The sequence below is a fragment of the Scyliorhinus torazame genome, chromosome 17, assembly GCF_047496885.1.
Source record: "Scyliorhinus torazame isolate Kashiwa2021f chromosome 17, sScyTor2.1, whole genome shotgun sequence".
Lineage (NCBI taxonomy): Eukaryota > Metazoa > Chordata > Chondrichthyes > Carcharhiniformes > Scyliorhinidae > Scyliorhinus > Scyliorhinus torazame.
The window spans coordinates 144,341,821-144,357,907 of NC_092723.1; the positions used below are offsets into that span (position 1 = coordinate 144,341,821).

A 16,087-nucleotide genomic window follows, 5' to 3' on the forward strand; every position below is an offset into this window, starting at 1 on the left:
TTGGGCCTATACCGATTGAAGTTTAGAAGAATGTGAGGTGATCTTATTGAAACATATAAGACTGAGGGGATTTGATAGGATAGATATTGGAAGGATGTTTCCATTTGGATGGGAGACTAGAACTAGGGGACCCGGTTTCAGAATAAGAGATCTTACTTTTAAGATGGAGATTCGGAGAAATGTCTTCCCTCAAAGGATAATTAGTTTGAAGAATTCGCTACCCCAGTGAGCATTGGAGACTGGGTCATTGAATTTATTTGGACAGATTTTTGATAGACAAGGGGCAGACAGGGAAATGCAATTGAAGTCACACCCAGATCAGCCATGACCTTATTGAATGGCGGAGCAGGCTCAAAGAGCTAAATGGACTACTCCTGCTCCGATGTTCCTATGCTACTTAATAAGATCAGTCAGAGTCAGCATGGATTTATGAAGGGGAAGTCATGCTTGACAAATCTGTTGAACTTCTTTGAAGATATAACCAGTACAGTTGACAAGGGGTAGCCAGCCGATGTGGTATATTTGGACTTTCAGAAGGCGTTTGATAAAGTCCCACATAAGAGATTATTGTGCAAAATTAAAGCGCATGGGATTGAGGGAAGTGTATTCAGGTGGATAGAACAACAAAGAACAAAGAAATTACAGCACAGGAACAGGCCCTTCGGCCCTCCAAGCCCGTGCCGACCATGCTGCCCGACTAAACTACAATCTTCTACACTCCCTGGCTCCGTATCCCTCTATTCCCATCCTATTCATGTATTTGTCAAGATGCCCCTTAAATGTCACTATCGTACTGGTTGGCAGAGAGGAAACAAAGAGTAGGAATTAATGGGTCCTTTTCAAATTGGCAGACAGTAACCAGTGGGGTACCACAGGATTTGGATGAGGGAACAAAATGTAACATCTCAAAGTTTGCAGATTATACCAAGCTGGGTGGGAGGGTGAATTGTGACGGGAATGCAGAGATCCTGCAGCATGATCTGGACAGGTTTCGCGAGTGGGCAAATCAATGGCAGATGCAGTATAATTTGGATAAGTGTGAGGTTATTCATTTTGGAAGCAAAAACATGAAGGCAGATTACCACCTGAATGGTTGTAAATTGGGAGAGGGGAGTGTGCAGCGGGACCTGGGTGTCCTTGTGCCCCATTCGCTGAAGGTAAGCATGCAGGTGCAGCAGGCGGTAAAGAAGGCTAATGGTCTGTTGGCTTTCATTGCGAGAGATTTTGAGTACAGAAGCAGGGATGTGTTGCTGCAATTGTACAGGGCCCTGGTGAGGCCACACCTACAATATTGTGTGCAGTTTTGGTCTCCTTATCTGAGGAAGGATGTTCTTGCTCTTGAGGGAGTGCAGCGAAGGTTTACCAGACTGATTCCAGGGATGGCGGGACTGTCATGTGAGGAGAGATTGACTAGGTTAGGATTGTTCTCGCTGGAGTTCAGAAGAATAACATGGGATCTCAGCGACTTAGAAAATTCTAACAGGACTATGCAGGGTAGATGCAGGGAGGATGTTACCAATGATGGGTGTGTCCAGAACCAGGGGTCACAGCCTGAGGATTCAGGGTAAACCATTTCGGACAGAGATGAGGAGACATTTCTTCATCCAATGAGTCATGAGCCTGTGGAAGTCATTACCACAGGAAGTAGTTGGTGCTAAAACATTGAATATATTCAAGAGGTGGCTAGATATAGCACTTGGGGAGAATGGGATTAAAGGCTATGGGGAGAAAGCAGGATTAGCCTCTTGAGTTGGATGATCAGCCATGATCATAATGAATGGGGGAGCAGGCTCGAAGGGCCAAAAGGCCTCTTCTTGCTCCTATCTTCTATGTATCTATGTATCAGCTCTGAGCAGAAGACAAACATCGTACCTACTTCTCACAAGGTGAGTCACTGACACACTCACTAGTGACTTGGCCTTGTATCTCAGGCGTCTTTCAACTAACCTGTGTTTTATTGTAGAATATCCAGAATGCAGCCCCAGGTTTCTTTGATTTGAACATATCCCAGAACAAAGGGAATTCGTTCAACTACATTTCAGTGGTCAGATATTGCCAGAATCCATAAAAGGTGCTTGCCCATGAAAATATAGATTGCAAATATCATGCAAATAGATTGCATTATTAGAGACCCCTCCCACCCAGGCATTGCCTTCTTCCAGACCCTTCCATCAGGCAGAAGGTACAGAAGTCTGAAGACTCGCACATCCAGACACAGGAACAGCTTCTTCCCCACAGCTACTAGACTCCTCAACGACTCCCCCTCGGACTGATCTGTTCCCTGTAAAAACACTATTCACGACGCCCTCTGCTGCTCTTGCTCATGTATTTGCTTTGTTTGACCCTTGTTCCGCACTGTAACCAATCACTGTTCTGTTGATGTACCGTTTGTCAATGTTCTCTGTTGATTATTCTTGTGTCTGCTATGTACGTACTGTGTACGTTCCTCGGCCACAGAAAAATACTTTTCACTGTACTCCGGTACATGTGACAATAAATCAAATCATCATCATCAAATGACCACAGCGTGCTTATATTTTAACAGAGTAGCTTCACCTGCGATCCGTCAACAGAATATCGTGTTCTACTGGAACCCAACAGCAACAATACAATTACTCTCAATTAGTGGTTGCTGTGCACTATACATGCGTAGGAGCTGACATTGAGACACACATGGGCCATATGTTACCAGAAGGGAGTAAATATCTATTACTAAATATGGAGCATTTTATCCTGCATGATATCATTGTTACAATTCAACCTTATTTACAAAATACAATAAAGTCCACGCACAAATTCTGAACTAAAAGAGAGTAACTCTGGGAGGATGTTGGCAGAAAGGGGTGGGGGGAGAGTGGAAAGGTATTTAGATAATTTCGATCTGCATCCTCCTCACAGGAACTCAACTCTGAGAAAATGTACAATAGAACTGACCACCAAGATACCCACAGCAGCAATGGTGCCGTGCCTGAATCAGATTTACTATCTCTCCTCAACACTGCTGAAGGAGGTCACAGATACACCAGAGATAATAGGACCCCATCTTTTATCCTCAACCAGCACTGTTAGAAATGTTGTTCTGAAAACTGCAGCTTTAAATTAGATCCACATTCCAAGAGAATTGCAAAACTGACTTAATTTATTTATTCCATGTGATGCCCCATGTGATGCCTCAATGAGAAGCTGGAATTCACAGCCAATCCTTGACAAGAATGTTCGACAGAGTCCGATCTCGACACATTAATTGCTGATCTGCATGCTGCAATAAGCAGCAACAGCATCTCACTTCTGAGACTCATAGCTGACAATGATTAATCAGAGTTAGTCATCCCATGCACTCTTATCGATCACCATCTTATCGATCACCACCACCCATACAAAGCGCAGGCACTTCCTAGATAAGATCAAACTCAGGCTCTGCAGAATTGTTTAGGGGGTGTGTGAAAGTTTGCAAATAAAGGTGACTGTTTTCCACTCTCTTGTTAACACTGAACAGTCCCAGATGAAGTACATACAGGGTATGTACAGAGTAAAGCTCCCTCAAGTCTCCACCATGCCATTAAACACTTCCAGAACTGGCACAGCACAGATTAGAAACAGGGTAAAAACTCCCTCTACACTGTCCCATCAAGCACTCCCAGGGCAGGTAAAGCACAGGTTAGATATAGAATAAATTTCACTCTACATTGTCCCATCAAACATGCCCAGGGCAGGTACAGCACAGATTAAAAACAGAGCAAAATTCAGTCAACGATATCCCATCAACAATCCCAGGGCAGATACGGCACTGGTTGGATACGGAATAAAGCTCCTTTTACAATGTCCCACCAAACACTCCCAGGGCAGGAATAGCATAGGTTAGATACAGACTAAAACTTCCATCAAATACTCCTATGACAGGTATAGCATGGGTTAGATACCAAGTAAAGTTCCCTTTACACTGTCCCATCAAACAGTCCCGGGGCAGGTACAGTATGGGTTGGACCCCTGTGACATTCTCAACTCTAGACCTGTGCCGTATCAGAGTAAGGTTGTCAACTGATGATTTAATTCAGCTTTGCATTGTAGGCTCTGTCATGATATTCAGGTGAACATCACAGCACATACATACACACATAATGATGGACAGATCAACGGACCAATCAACACACAAAACACGACAGCCAATCACGGACAAGAGCATACACAGTACAAAGCAGGGAACACGACACTTCCTGGGCACTCAAGCAGGAGAGGGCTCAGGGCACAGACCTCATTGCCAGCCACTCAGAGGTTCACCATGTGCTGAATACCAGAGTTTAATATGTTAATAGTTCATTGAAATAAAACTGCGTTGTACCATTCGCAACCGTGTTGGTTTGTCTGTGTATCAGAGTACCCAACACTTCAGGCTCTTTCATTTATAAAGATCTCTTCATTTTGTTTTGCAGATTTGCTTTTGCCATGGCAACCATCAAAATGAGGCTAATCCTTCTTCCACTGCTGTGTTTCGCTGTCAAAGCTCAAACGGCGTGTAGGTATTTGGAGATTTGTCTTCATTAGAATTGGTTCTTATTTAGTTTACTGGTTTCTTTCCCAGTTTTTTTCCCCTTTCCTCTTCAACTTTGATCCCTGTCTTCCCTGAATCCGATGATTCATTTTGAGTTGTGGCTCTCAGTGTTGACAATCGGCGAGAGTCTCTTATCGTAGAAATTACAGTGCAGAGGAGGCCATTCAGCCCACCGAGTCTGCACCAGCCCTTGGACAAAGTACCCCACTTATGCCCACACCTCCATGTAATCCAGTAAACCCACCTGACCTTTTGGTCACTGAGGGGCAATTTAGCATGGCCAATCCACCTGACCGGCACATCATAGAATCATAGAATTTACAGTGCAGAAGGAGGCCATTCAGCCCATCGTGTCTGCTCCGGCCCTTGTAAAGAGCACCCTACGGGCCCACACCTCCACCCTGTCCCCGTAACCCCATCTAACCTTTTTAGGACACGAAGGGCAATTTAGCATAGCCAATCCGCCTAACCTGCACATCTTTGGACTTGAGGAAACCGGAGCACCTGGAGGAAACCCACGCAGACACGGGGAGAATGTGCAGACTCTCCACCGACTGTGACCCAAGCCGGGAATCGAATGGGACCCTGGAACTGTGAAGCAACTGTGCTAACCACTGTGCTTCCGTGCTATCCCTGTGGGGGGAAAGCTAAGCCAGTAAATGTTAGCTGGTTCAGTACATTCTCCTGGCCTACTGTGCTTGTATTATACTGACTTTTCAGCGAGAGTCTATGGCTGGGAATTTCAGTTTGCTTCGAGAACTTGGCCACTGGTCCAGCTTGGATTTCAACCCCGCACAATGGGTTCCAACTGGGATTTTTAAAGGCCCAGACCAATTTTGTTTGGGATGTGGGCATTGTGCGGCAAGGGCAGCATTTATTTCCCATCCCTAATTGCCCTTGAACTGACCTTGCTAGGTCATTTCAGAGGACAGTTAAGAGTCAACCATGTTGCTGTGGGGTTGGAGAGTCACATGTAGGCCAGACCAGGTAAGGATGGTAGATTTCCTTCCCAAAAGGGGTTTTTGCAACGATTGATTATAGCTTCTTGGTCAGCATTACTGGAGCTAGCTTTATATTCCAGATTTAATAACTGAATTCAAATTCCAAAGCTGCCATCATGGGATTTGAACGCATGTCCCGAGAGCATTGTCCTGGGTCTCTGGATTACTAGTCCACTGAGATTACCAGACCACTGTCTCCCCTAATTAATGGCAGGGAGCTGGCTCGCTGTCCAATTAGGAACGGCAGTCAAGCTCCTGAGACCTGAGGGCCTATGAGAGGCCTTCCAGCACTGACACATCAACAACCCTATCGTTCGAGGTGCAGATTTGTAATTGAAAGAGTGATGCTTGGAGGCAGCCTCTGAAGAACAGGTCAGTTTTTATGTGATTTAACACAGTCATGGTTGCCTGACCATAATCATGGAGGGGCAACGCGTCCAGGTGGCATCCAGCAACTACAACTGTGGCTCAGTAACCATTATGGATCAAGGAGGATCCCTCGATGATCCAATGCCCCCTGCACTGCCGCCCACCCCCCCCCCCCCCCCCCCAAACTTCCCACCATGAGTCCACCATGTCAGGACGATGTGGGATGCCCGTATTGCCGACTGAAAATCTCAGACAGCCCAGAAATGGGGCCACAATAGTTCCATAGTAAATATTAATTGCCCTGAATTGGGTGCCTGCCGGCAAGCAGCTGGCATCCAATCTGATCAGGACGGTGGCAGAAAATTGACGTGTAAGTTGGTGGCATGGAATTGCGCACCTGCCCATCTCCGATCTCAGACCTGCTAAATTGATCAGCTTGTCCAGTAATCAGGAGCAGGAATGGCAATGATCAGCTCCCTCCTTACTCAGTGAACAAAGTTACTGCTACAACCAAGATTGGTAGGGTGGTTAACAGTGAAGAAGAGGGTCGTAGGTTACAGGAAGATATAGATGGTTTGGTTAGACGGCCAGAGCAGTGGCAGATGGTATTTAACCCTGATAAAAAACAAAGGAGATTACACTGGGTTGAGAGAAGAACTAGCTAAGGTGGACTGGGAGCAAAGACTTTATGGTGAAACAGTTGAGGAACAGTGGAGAACCTTCCAAGTGATTTTTCACAGTGCTCAGCAAACGTTTATACCAACAAAAAGGAAGGACGGTAGAAAGAGGGAAAATCGACTGCGGATATCGAAGGAAATAAGGGAGAGTATCAAATTGAAGGAAAAAGCATACAAAGTGGCAAAGTTAGTGGGAGAGTAGACGATTGGGAAACCTTTAGGGGGCAACAAAAAGCTACTAAAAAAGCTATAAAGAAGAGCAAGATAGATTATGAGAGTAAACTTGCTCAGAATATAAAAACAGTCAGTAAACATTTCTACAAATATATAAAACAAAAAAGAGTGGCTTAGGGAAATATTGGTCCTTTAGAGGATGAGAAGGGAGATTTAATAATGGGAGATGAGGAAATGGCTGAGGAACTGAACAGGTTTTTTGGGTCGGTCTTCACAGTGGAAGATACAAATAACATGCCAGTGACTGATGGAAATGAGGCTATGACAGGGTGAGGACCTTGAGGCGATTGTTATCACTAAGGAAGTAGTGATGGGCAAGCTAATGGGGCTAAAGGTAGACAAGTCTCCTGGCCCTGATGGAATGCATCCCAGAGTACTAAAAGAGATGGCTAGGGAAATTGCAAATGCACTAGTGATAATTTACCAAAAATCACTAGACTCTGGGGTGGTCCCGGCAGATTGGAAATTACCAAATGTGACACCACTGTTTAAAAAAGGAGGTAGGCAGAAAGCGGGTAATTATAGGCCAGTTAATTTAACTTTGGTAGTAGGGACCATGCTGGAATCTATCATCAAGAAAGAAATCGCGAGGCACCTGGATGGAAATTGTCCCTTTGGCCAGACACAGCATGGGTTCATAAAGGGCAGGTCATGCCTAACTAATTTAGTGGACTTTTTTGAGGACATTAACAGTGCGGTAGACAATGGGGAGCCAATTGATGTGGTATATCTGGATTTCCAGAAAGCTTTTGACAAGGTGCCACACAAAAGGTTGCTGCATAAGATAAAGATGCATGGCGTTAAGGGTAAAGTAGTAACATGGATAGAGGATTGGTTACTTAATAGAAAGCAAAGAGTGGGGATTAATGGGTATTTCTCTGGTTGGCAATCAGTAGCTAGTGGTATCCCTCAGGGATCAGTGTTGGGCCCACAATTGTTCACAATGTACACAGATGTTTTGGAGTTGGGGGCAAGTGCAATGTGTCCAAGTTCGAAGACAATACTAAGATAAGTGGTAAAGCTAAAAGGGGACAGGATACTGGAAGTCTGCAGAGGGATTTGGATAGTTTAAGTGAATGGGCTAGGGTCTGGCAGGCGGAATACAATGTTGACAAATGTGAGGTTATCCATTTTGGTAGGAACAACAGCAAAAGGGATTATTATTTAAATGATAAAATATTAAAACATGCTGCTGTGCAGAGGGACCTGGGGGTCCTAGTACATGAGTTGCAAAAAGTTGGTTTACAGGTGCAACAGGTAATTAAGAAGGCAAATGGAGTTTTGTCCTTCATTGCTGGAGGGATGGAGTTTCAGACGAGGGAGGTTACGCTGCAACTATATAAGGTGTTAGTGAGGCCACACCTGGAGTATTGTGTTCAGTTTTGGTCTCCTTACCTGAGAAAGGACGTACTGGCACTGGAGGGTGTGCAGAGGAGATTCACTAGGTTAATCCCAGAGTTGAGGCGGTTGGATTACGAGGAGAGGTTGAGTAGACTGGGACTGTACTCGTTGGAATTTAGAAGGATCTTATAGAAACATATAAAATTAAGAAGGGAATAGATAGGATAGATGCGGGCAGGTTGTTTCCACTGGCGGCTGAAAGCAGAACTAGGGGGCATAGCCTCAAATTAAGGGGAAGTAGGTTTAGGACTGAGCTTAGGAGGAACTTCTTCACCCAAAGGGTTGTGAATCTATGGAATTCCCTACCTAGTGAAGCAGTTGAGGCTCCTTCATTAAATGTTTTTAAGATAGAGATAGATAGTTTTTTAAAGAATAAAGGGTTATGGTTTCAGGCGGGAAAGTGGAGCTGAGTCCACAAAAGATCAGCCATGATCTCATTGAATGGCAGAGTTGGCTCGAAGGGCCAGATGGCCCACTTCTGCTCCTGGTTCTTATGTTCTTATAAGTGCAGACTGATGCACTTTGGAAGGAGAAACAGGACAAGGAATTATGTAATGAGTGGTAGCACACTAGGAAGCTCAGAGGAACAGATGGATCTTAGGGTACTTGTTCACAGATCCCTGAAGGCGGCAATGCAAATGAATAGGTCAGATGAATAGGGTAGTTACAAAGGCATATGGAACACTTTCCTTTATTAGTCGTAGCTCTTATATCAGAATTTAGGAACAAGGAGATTATGTTGGAGCTGTACAGAATGTTGGTTAGGCCACAGCTGGAGTGCTATGTGCACTTCTTGTCATCTCACTATAGGAAAGAGGTGATTGCACTGGAGGGGGTACAGAGGAGATTCACCAGGATGTTACTGGGATGGAGCATCTGAGTTATAAGGAGAGACTGGATAGGCCAGCAGTGTTTCCTTCAGAGCAGAGAAGGCTGAAAGGGGATATGATTGAGATGCATAAGATTATGAGGGGTTTGGACAGGGTAAATGCCCCCTGACAGAGATCCCCGAAATAAAGAGACCCCCTAAATATGGGAGACCTCCCCAGAGAATCCCAAATAAGGAGCTCCCCCCAGAGATCTCCTAAGTAAGGAACCCCCCCCCCCAGAGATCCTCTAAATAAAGAGACACCCACAGAGATCCCTAAATAAGCAGACTCCCACAAACCCCGCCAGAAAAGAGAGCCCTGTCAGGAAGCCGCCCAGAAGGAAAACCCCTGTCAGGAAGCCCTTGAGGAGGAAAACCTCTGTCAGGAAGCCCCCAGAAAGGAAGCCCCCCGGAAGCTAGCGAGCAGTCCAGACAGAGGCAGTGAAAAAAATTACTGCTTTAGCACTCACCTAGGTAAATACACCTGCTGGCTCAGCAGCACCTGTGTAAATTCCTGGAAAGAGAAAATCAACTGTGTTTAAACCCCCTCAGATCTTTGATCTGAAGCCATTCATTCATTTCTCTTTGATATTGATTTTACGTAGCTGCGTTTGACAGGTTCCACACACCCCAGCTGTCAGCACTGTTCCATTCATCTTCCTTCATGGTTGAGTAACTCTGTAGTGCTGCAATGTTTAAAAACATCAAGCTTTGATTGACAGCTCCTGGACCACTTCAAACACAGTTAGGTGCTGTCAATTTCTAGCTGACCACTTCAAAATCGCTCAACTATGAAAGAAAGTGATTGGAAAGCATTTAATTCTGTTTGAAGTGGTCCAGGAGTTGTCAATCAGAATTTGATGTTTATAATCATTGCGGTTAGAGCCCTTCAGAGTTACTCAACTGTGAAGGAAGATGAATGGAGCAATGCTGACATGTGAGACTAGGTGGTAGCGGCAATGTGTACGTGTCGTATCCCGTTGGTGGCCATGAATGCCCCAAACTCTGTACTTGTGAATGCTGTCCCATTATCCAAGACCAGCACCTCCAGTATCCCGTGTGTGCTGAAAGATTGCTGCAGTCTGTCGATAGTGGCTCGAGCCATCATGCTTTGCATTTTATAGACCTCCATCCACTTGGAGTGGGCATCTACAATGATGAGGAACATCACCTCCTGGAATGGTCCGCATGGACACAGGCCCAAGGACGGCCTGGCTTTTCCCATGGGTGGAGCGGTGCCACCGGTGGCAGCTTCTGGTGCTCCTGGCACGGAGTGCAACGCTGGACCACCTTCTCAATATTCCTGTCAATTCCTGGCCACCATATCTAGATGGAGGCCAGCATCTTTATTTTCGACACTCCTGAATGTCCATTGTGGAGGTCTTGTAAGAGCGGCGCACTTCCACGCTCGGGAACCAGCACGCACGTTTCCCACAATATGACACCGTCTTCGATGCTCAACTCGGGAATTATATTAGTGAACAGCCTTCAAGTCCCTTGGCAAGATGCGGTGTTGGGCCCCATGTTGGATTATGTGTCGCCCCCGCGACAACTGCGAGTCCGTTTGAGTCCAACTGTGGATGTGGGAGGCTGTAATTGGCAAAGAATCCCTGAATTGAAGTGCGGCTATCACTTCACCAGCCGATGCCAGTGCAGGCAGCCTGGTGGGGAGGGGGAGGGGGGCTCGAGGCATCGGCATGAGGTATTGCGAACATGGAACGGTGCTCCAATATGTACTGGTATGCTGCCAACAGCAGAGCGCACCGCTGGATTCTGGCTGGCTGAATGGGGGGAAATCGCCCAGTCTTTCTTAAACATCCCTAAGAGGCGCTTATTATTGGTGTAGAAGACAAACAGGTGTCTGTAGATGTACTGATGTAATTGTAAAACTCCAAATACCACTGGCAAGCCTTCCTTTTCGATTTGCGCGTAATGTTTTTCAGCATTGGTCAATGTCCAAGACGCAAACACAATGGGGTGCTCTGACCCATTGTCCATTTGATGGGCAAGGACACCCCGACCCATTAGGGGGAAGTGGCACCGTGGCCTGACAAATGGCCTCCACTGACCCATGGCGGTCTATATGATAGCCTAGGTAGGTAACCTCGGTTGCATTAAAAACGCATTTCTCCCTGCGGAGGCAGACCCCTGCTTCCTCAACATGCTTACGGGCTCTGCCAAATTCTCCAAATGCCCCTGGTCCGATGAGTCCGTAATTGGGGCATCGCCGAGGTACACTGCCACTCTAGGGAGTCCGCAGGTTGTTTTCCATTCCCCCTGGAAGATTGCGTAAGGGGAGGAACCCCTGAAGGGAAGCTGGGTGTACTCGTATAGTCCTCAGTGTGTATTGATGGTAACAAACTACCTTGAGTCCGGAGCCAAAGGCAGCTGCAGGTACGCATGGCTCATATCCAATTTGCAAAACATGCGGCCACCACTGAGTTTTGTGTGTAGGTCCTCTAGTCGAGGGACAGGGTAGCGATCCAGGTGGGAGACGCGGTTGGCCATCATTATATAATCTCCGCAGAGGTGGACGGAGCTGTTGGGTTTCAGCATCGGCATGACTGGTGCCGCATGACTGGTGCCGCCCAGTCGGAGAACTGGACAGGGCGTATTATTTTTAACCCTTCAAGTCAGTCGAGCTCTGCGTCCACTTTGGAACGTAATGAATACGGGCCAGGCCGGGCACAGAAATATCTCGGCTGGACATTTGGGTCAATACTGATGCGGGCCATCACCCCTCTGATGGTGCCTAACCCCTCTTGGAACACGGTGGGGAATCTGGCCAGGACCCCTTCACCCATGTGGGTGCATTCAGCAAACTCTTTGACCAGTGCAATCGAAGGTGGTGCAGCCAGTCACGACCCAGCAGACCTGACCTCTAATGGGAGGTTTGCCGTCAATTGAGCGTACTTCACCAGGACCATAGAGGTACCTGCTATTGCCAGCGGTTCACCAGTGTAGCTAGCGAGGCAGGGGTTGGTGTCCCAAAAGGCCGGCATTTGGAGGCCGGAATTAATGTGGTTGAAGGTCTAGCGGCTGACCACGGATACTGCCACGCCTGTATCTAATTCCATTTGGTTGGAATGTTCATTCATTTGTAACGAAAGTTGAATGGGGTGACCCGAGACGAAGATACACAATGCAGCCTGCGATAGGCCTCTTCTTCGTCGTCCACATAGTGGGTCTGGTCCCTTGGGCGGCGGTCGCACATTGCGGGGCAGAGGTCCCTCTCTAGGTCGACTGTACTCCGGTGTCGTACTGCCGGGGGTCGCCAGCTGGGAATGATACTCCTGGTTGCCGCGGTTGGGGAGGGTGTTCAGTGGCGCACCGGGCCTCAGCGGCGGCCTGTGTCCCTGTGAGGGATGTCCCACTTTCGGGGCTCTGCTTCCGGGACGGGAACTGGGTGACGCACAGTTGGTGGCCGAGGTTCAGCACCGCCATTCCTCGGAGCTCCTGGACCCCTTGGTCCGCGCTTTCTCGGGAGATGGCTATCTCCACGGTGCATTGTAATGTTTGGTTCGTTACCGCCTGAAGTTTTCTTTGTATGTTGACATTGCAGATTCCACAAACAAATTTGTCTCACAGATATTCGTTAAACATGGCGCCAAACCCACAGGTTTCTGCTAATTTGCGGAGGCGAGCCAGGATGTTGTTGATTGATTCCGACTGGATCTGGGCGGCCATATGTAACTAAAGCCTTTGGATGATTAATGGCGGTTGCGTGTTCCTTTACTAAGGCCACAAACACGGCAAACAACCAGGTATCCTGTGGCTATGGGTGGGTGAGACTCTTTATGACGCTGTATTTGGGCCCCCTGCAAGCTGTAAGCAACACCATCATCAGCCGTCCATTCTCGATGCTTCTGTTTGTATGAAAAAAAATGTACTCTTTCGAGATACTGTCCCCCAGTCATCAACCCATGTCTGAAAAGGCGCGAGGTTACCGATATGCGGCATGTCAGCGGATGAGAGGCCTCTCTAGATCTAGATGAAGTGGCTCCGGCGTGTAGTACCTGGCATCGGCGGCAGCTCCACTTTATTCTCGTCGCCAGTGTAGAATCCGCTAAAGCAGCACGCATTGACCACTTGGGTAGAAAACAAAGATTATATTTATTTACGATATTACACTCTCCATTCCCCCGGAGGGTCTCCCTCTCGACCTGCCCCCAGATAGGGGGCGTCATTCTCCGACCCCCCGCCGGGTCGGAGAATGGCCGTTGGCCGCCGTGAATCCCGCCCCCGCCCCCGCCGAAGTCTCCGAAGGGAGAAAAGTCGGCGGGGCGTTAATGGCGCCGCTGCCGCGGAGGATGTCACGGGTCTGCGCAAGGCAGCCGATTTTCGGCCTGCCGATATTCTCCCTTCCGGATGGGCCGAAGTCCCGTCGACGTGATGACCGTTCACGTCGACGTCAATCAAACCTCCTTTTCATCGGCGTGACCCGGTGCTCCAGGCTCACGCCGACCAGCGAGGGGGTGAGTGACGGCCTGGGGGGTTGGCTCTGGGCAGGAAATGGCGTGGCCGCAGACTGATTGCGTGAGGAGAGGTGTGTCTCGGCTTGTGTGTGTGTGTGTGCGGCGGGGGGGGGGGGGGGGGGTGGTTAGAGTAGGCTGGGCTCCGGGGGAGTGCCGGGAGGGGGTCCGTGCCGGGGTGGAGGTTGGGGGTTGGGGGGGGGTCCGTGCTGGGTTGGGGGTTGGGGTCCGTGCCGGGGTGGAGGTTGGGGGGGGGGTCCGTGCCGGGGTGGAGGTTGGGGGGGGTGTCCGTGCCGGGGTGGAGGTTGGGGAGGGGGTCCGTGCCGGGGTGGAGGTTGGGGAGGGGGTCCGTGCCGGGGTGGAGGTTGGGGAGGGGGTCCGTGCCGGGGTGGAGGTTGGGGGGGGGTTCCGTGCCGGGGTGGAGGTTGGGGGTTGGGGGGGGGTCCGTGCTGGGGTGGAGGTTGGGGGTTGGGGTCCGTGCCGGGGTGGAGGTTGGGGGGGGGGTCCGTGCCGGGGTGGAGGTTGGGGGGGGGTGGTCCGTGCCGGGGTGGAGGTTGGGGGTTGGGGGGGGGTCCGTGCCGGGGTGGAGGTTGGGGAGGGGGTCCGTGCCGGGGTGGAGGTTGGGGAGGGGGTCCGTGCCGGGGTGGAGGTTGGGGAGGGGGTCCGTGCCGGGGTGGAGGTTGGGGGGGGGGTTCCGTGCCGGGGTGGAGGTTGGGGGGGGGGTCCGTGCTGGGGTGGAGGTTGGGGGTTGGGGTCCGTGCCGGGGTGGAGGTTGGGGAGGGGGTCCGTGCCGGGGTGGAGGTTGGGGAGGGGGTCCGTGCTGGGGTGGAGGTTGGGGGGGGGGGGGGGGGGTTCCGTGCCGGGGTGGAGGTTGGGGGTTGGGGGGGGTCCGTGCTGGGGTGGAGGTTGGGGTCCGTGCCGGGGTGGAGGTTGGGGGTTGGGGGGGGGTCCGTGCCGGGGTGGAGGTTGGGGGGGGGGGTCCGTGCCGGGGTGGAGGTTGGGGGTTGGGGTCCGTGCCGGGGTGGGTGATGGGAGGGCAAATGAGTTGGTCCACCTGGCCAGGTGCCAGCCTCCAACAGTTGGACCCATGCGGTCCATGCCACCTGGCTGGGGGGAGGAGGGGATATGGGCAATGATGACATGTCGTCGTTCCCCTCCCCCCCACCAGGCCGTCATGTTTTCAGACCATCCAGCGATGTTGGCCGCCGTGGTGGGAGCCGCTCATGTCTATGTTGCCCTGGATGAGGAGGAGGAGGAGGAGGAGGAGCGTGCCAGAGAGGCGGCGCATGCTGCCGCAGAGGGGCAGGCGGCAGCCGCCCAGGCTGGAGGGACACCTGACCGACAGGAAGAGGAGGGGGAGGAGGACGTCGCGGCCCCACGGCAACGGAGGCACCCGAGGGCGCCCCGTGTGTACCGGCCCCGGCAGTCATACCAGGACCTCACGGACCGGGAATGCAGGAGGAGACTCCAGATGAGCCGGGAAACCGTGGCACACATCTGCCACCTGCTGGCACACCTGTCACCGCGTGGCACTGGCGGGGGACACCCTCTCCCCGTGTCCGTCAAGGTTACGGTGGCCCTGAACTTTTATGCAACGGGGTCATTCCAGGCACCGAGTGGGGACCTGTCCGGCATATCGCAGACATCGGTGCATCCGGGCAGTGACAGATGCCCTTTATGCCATGGCGCACCGCTACATCTGCTTCCCCGTGGACCGGGCCAGCCAAGATGCCCGGGCCGTGGGCTTCTCTGCCGTTGCCGGGTTCCCCATGGTCCAGGGCGCGATCGATGGGATGCACGTCGCCGTGCGGCCACCTGCAGAGAACAGGGCCGTGTTCACTAATAGGAAGGGGACCTATTCGATGAACGTACAGGTGGTCTGCGACCACCGCATGATGATCCTGCACATCTGCGCCCGTCACCCAGGCAGTGTACACGACTCATTCGTGTTGTCGCGGTCATCCATCCCCGGCATGTACGAGGGACGCCATCCCCGGCTGAGGGGCTGGTTGCTGGGCGACAGGGGCTACCCATTGCGATCGTGGCTGATGACGCCTATACGGAGGCCACGCAATGAGGCGGAGAACCGCTACAATGATGCCCATGTAGCGACAAGGGGAGTGATCGAGAGGTGCTTTGGCGTGCTGAAGATGCGTTTCAGGTGCCTGGACCTCTCTGGGGGCGCCCTCCAGTATCGGTCAGATAGGGTCGGCCGCATCATTGTGGTGTGCTGCGTCCTGCACAACATAGCCCAGCAGAGGGGCGATGTGCCGCAGGCAGAGGAGGGCGGAGTGGAGGAGCAGCAGGAAGAGGCCCAGTCCTCCCCAGATGAGGGGGATGGGGGCAATGGTCAGGGCAGACGGGGTAGACACAGGCGGGTGGCTGTCCACCGTTACCGGCTGGCCCAGCGGGCACGGGACAGACTGATAGACGCCCGCTTCACTGACTAGATGGGCGTGGGAATCGGGTAGTATGGCCACAGACCGCACACCATGACAACAGCCGACCACCCACAC

General features: G+C 50.8%; 1 protein-coding gene across 4 annotated transcripts in view; it reads left to right on the plus strand.

The window, feature by feature from the left end:
• Positions 1-12,495: 12,495 nt before the first annotated feature.
• Positions 12,496-16,087, plus strand: part of LOC140394210 (interleukin-21 receptor-like) — a 56,471-nt gene continuing 52,879 nt past the window's right edge. For 2 of the 4 annotated variants that reach the window (XM_072481200.1, XM_072481202.1), the window contains exon 1: positions 12,518-12,618. In XM_072481200.1, coding sequence (XP_072337301.1) covers positions 12,612-12,618 — 7 coding nt within the window. In that variant the 5' untranslated portion in view covers positions 12,518-12,611. Of the gene's footprint in view, positions 12,864-16,087 lie in introns of all 4 variants that reach the window. The other 2 variants (XM_072481204.1, XM_072481203.1) reach the window with 2 other exon arrangements.